The sequence below is a fragment of the Gallinula chloropus genome, assembly GCF_964237585.1.
Source record: "Gallinula chloropus genome assembly, chromosome: 16".
Lineage (NCBI taxonomy): Eukaryota > Metazoa > Chordata > Aves > Gruiformes > Rallidae > Gallinula > Gallinula chloropus.
The window spans coordinates 1,056,386-1,058,903 of record NC_140101.1 but is presented as its reverse complement, the minus strand read 5'-3'; the positions used below and the strand labels follow the sequence as shown (position 1 = coordinate 1,058,903).

At 71.5% G+C, this 2,518-nt stretch overlaps 1 protein-coding gene across 1 annotated transcript; it reads left to right on the top strand.

Moving 5' to 3' along the window:
• The first annotated feature begins 1,313 nt into the window (after window positions 1–1,313).
• Window positions 1,314–2,179, top strand: ID1 (inhibitor of DNA binding 1). Its single transcript, XM_084271615.1, has 2 exons — window positions 1,314–1,671; window positions 1,855–2,179. Exons 1-2 carry the CDS (start codon window positions 1,351–1,353, stop codon window positions 1,894–1,896), a joined length of 363 nt encoding a protein of 120 aa, XP_084127741.1. The 5' UTR covers window positions 1,314–1,350; the 3' UTR covers window positions 1,897–2,179.
• Window positions 2,180–2,518: the final 339 nt, after the last annotated feature.

The window sequence follows — 2,518 nt, the reverse complement described above, 5'->3', positions numbered from 1 at the left end:
TGCAGCTGCTCTGCGGACAGCAGCCAGGCATGGGCACAGAGGGGGTCTGGCCCCCCCAGTCCGTGCCCCCCCCCCCAAAGGCCAGGGCACCCTGGGCCTCTGCACCCATCATGGGGTCAGCCTGAATGACACATTGTCCAAAAAAGGAGAAGATACAAGATGTCCCAGCCATCCCTGTGGCTGGGCCACCACGAAGGGCCACCACAGCGGTGCCACTGCCACCATGCAGCCCACACTGGCAGCCCTGACCCCTGGGTGAGCTGGGGGCAGCTGGGCACTGTGCGGGGTGAGGGTACACCGGTGCTGCGCTGCTGGGGTGCCCCAGCCCTGCACGGGTTTTGCTCCTGGCAGAGCCCAATGTGGCTTCTTGCTGTGGCCACCAAGGTGGGGGGGGCACCCTGGCCCCAGAGCAGGGCCTCGCAGGGTGCACGGGGGTGGCAAGGGCGGCTCTAGCACCCTGGCTCATGAGCTGTGGGGCACTGGGGGGGGTGTGGGGGGTGTGCACGGGAGTGCATCGGTGTGCACGTGTGTCTGTGTGTTCATCCACAGCCGCCCCGGTGGGACCTGCTCCCGCCCTGCCTCTGCCCGACCCCCTCCCCCGGGGGACCCGAGCCTGGAGACCCCCCAGCCTCGGCAGCCGCCGCCTCGGAGCTCCGCGGGGGTTTCATCCCCGGGACAGCGGGAAAGATCCCGGGACAGCGGGAGAATCCGAGCCGGGGGCGAGGGGAACGGGCTTGCACCCGGTGGGGATGTCCGCACCCCCGTGTCCCCGTGGGGGTCCCGCTGCCCCCAGCCCGGGCTGCAGGTGCCCCGTCCCGCCCTCCGTCGCCATGGGCACCGCCCGCGAGGCGCCGCGCTGACAGCACGCGGGGTTTTATGAATGGGTGACGTCACGACCCTGGCGTCTAACGGTCTGAGCCGCCGGGCAGGAGGGGGGGGGGGGCGGCGGGGTCCCGGCAAGTGCAGGGGGGTCTGGGCGCCCGGAGGAGCATCGCGGGGCCTGGAGGGGGGGCGCTGGGCTGGGGGCGGGAAAACGGCGTCTGCAGGGACCCCAACACCGGGACCCCTCGGGACGCGCCGCCCCCCGCTAAGCCCCCGCCCCCCGCAGCCCCCGCCGCGCTCGCCCCGCGCGGTCCCTTTAAGGCTCCGCCCTTCGCGAGGGGAGGGGGGGAAGCATGAATGGGGGTGGGCGGGGCCTCCCGCGCCCTTGCGGCGTCGCCATTGGCCGCGGCTCTCCGCGAGGCCCCGCCCCCTCGTCGCCGGCGCTCTATAAGTGGCGCGCCGGCGCGCGCAGCCGGCTGTCCGCCCTCGGGGCTCCGCCGCCGCCGCTCGCCCCTCGCCGCCCCCGGCATGAAGGTCGCCGCCGTCGCCCCCTCGCCGCTGCCCGCGGGTGCCGGCGGAGCGCTGAAAGCCGTGCGGCCCGGGGAGGCCGCTCGCTGCGGGCCGGGCCCGGGGGTGTCCCCGGGAGCGGCGGAGCAGGCGGCCGCCGCGCTGCTGTACGACATGAAGGGCTGCTACTCGCGGCTGCGGGCGCTGGTGCCCACGCTTCCCAGGCACCGGCGGGTCTCCAAGGTGGAGCTGCTGCAGCACGTCATCGACTACATCTGGGACCTGCAGCTGGCGCTGCAGCGGGGACCCCCCCGTCCCGCCGCCGCCGGGGACCCCCCCGAGGTGAGTGAGGACCCTGCGAGCACCCGCCCGCTCCGGTGGGGCTGTCCGGACCCTCCCGGCTCAGTACCGCGCTGTCCTCTTCCCGGGGCGCTCTGTTCTCCTGCCCCCGTTCCATCCTCGTCATCCCCGGGACCCCCTGCCCAGCACTGACCGGTCGCTTTGCCTTCTCCTCCTCCTCCGCAGGCCCCGTGCGTGCCCGCTGCCGACCGGATCTTGTGCCGCTGAGACCGCTCCGGACCTGCCACGGACATCCCCGGGACCCCGGCTCCGAGCGCCGCCGCTCACCCGCATCCCGGGACCCCCGGGGCGCGGCTGTGGCCCCCTCCCCTGGCAGGGCTGCCGGGGGGGTCCTCCCGCAGCCTGGGCAAGGGGTGCTGCCCGGCGGGCACGGGACATATCCTTCTCAGATTGCTGAGAGCATTCCCTGTATTGTATATTACAATGATGCTGGAGAATATTGTTCTACAATAGCTGGAGTTTTGTTATTAAACAAGCCCTGATGACCAGGCAGGTCTCTCTCTTCCTGTCCCACTCCTCCCTGGGCTTCGGGGCTCTTCCCTGGGAGCATGAAACTGGGGGGATTCTGGAGTGGGGGGCGTGTGTTGTGGGGCACAGGGGCTGGGCTGCTATGATGGGGTTCTATGGGCTGGTGGTCCTCGCTGTGCTGGGGTCCAGGTGTGCTGGGGTCTGCGGGTCACCACTGTGCCCCCACAGAGCTTCTGGGGCCAAGGAGTTCCCGTGGGGTCCCTGTCCTGCTGCACCTCTTGCTGCCTGGACTCAGGCATGAGCTGTTGGGGGTGGGAGGCATGTGAAAGGTAACTTGCACCCCGGTTTCCCTGGTGCATCC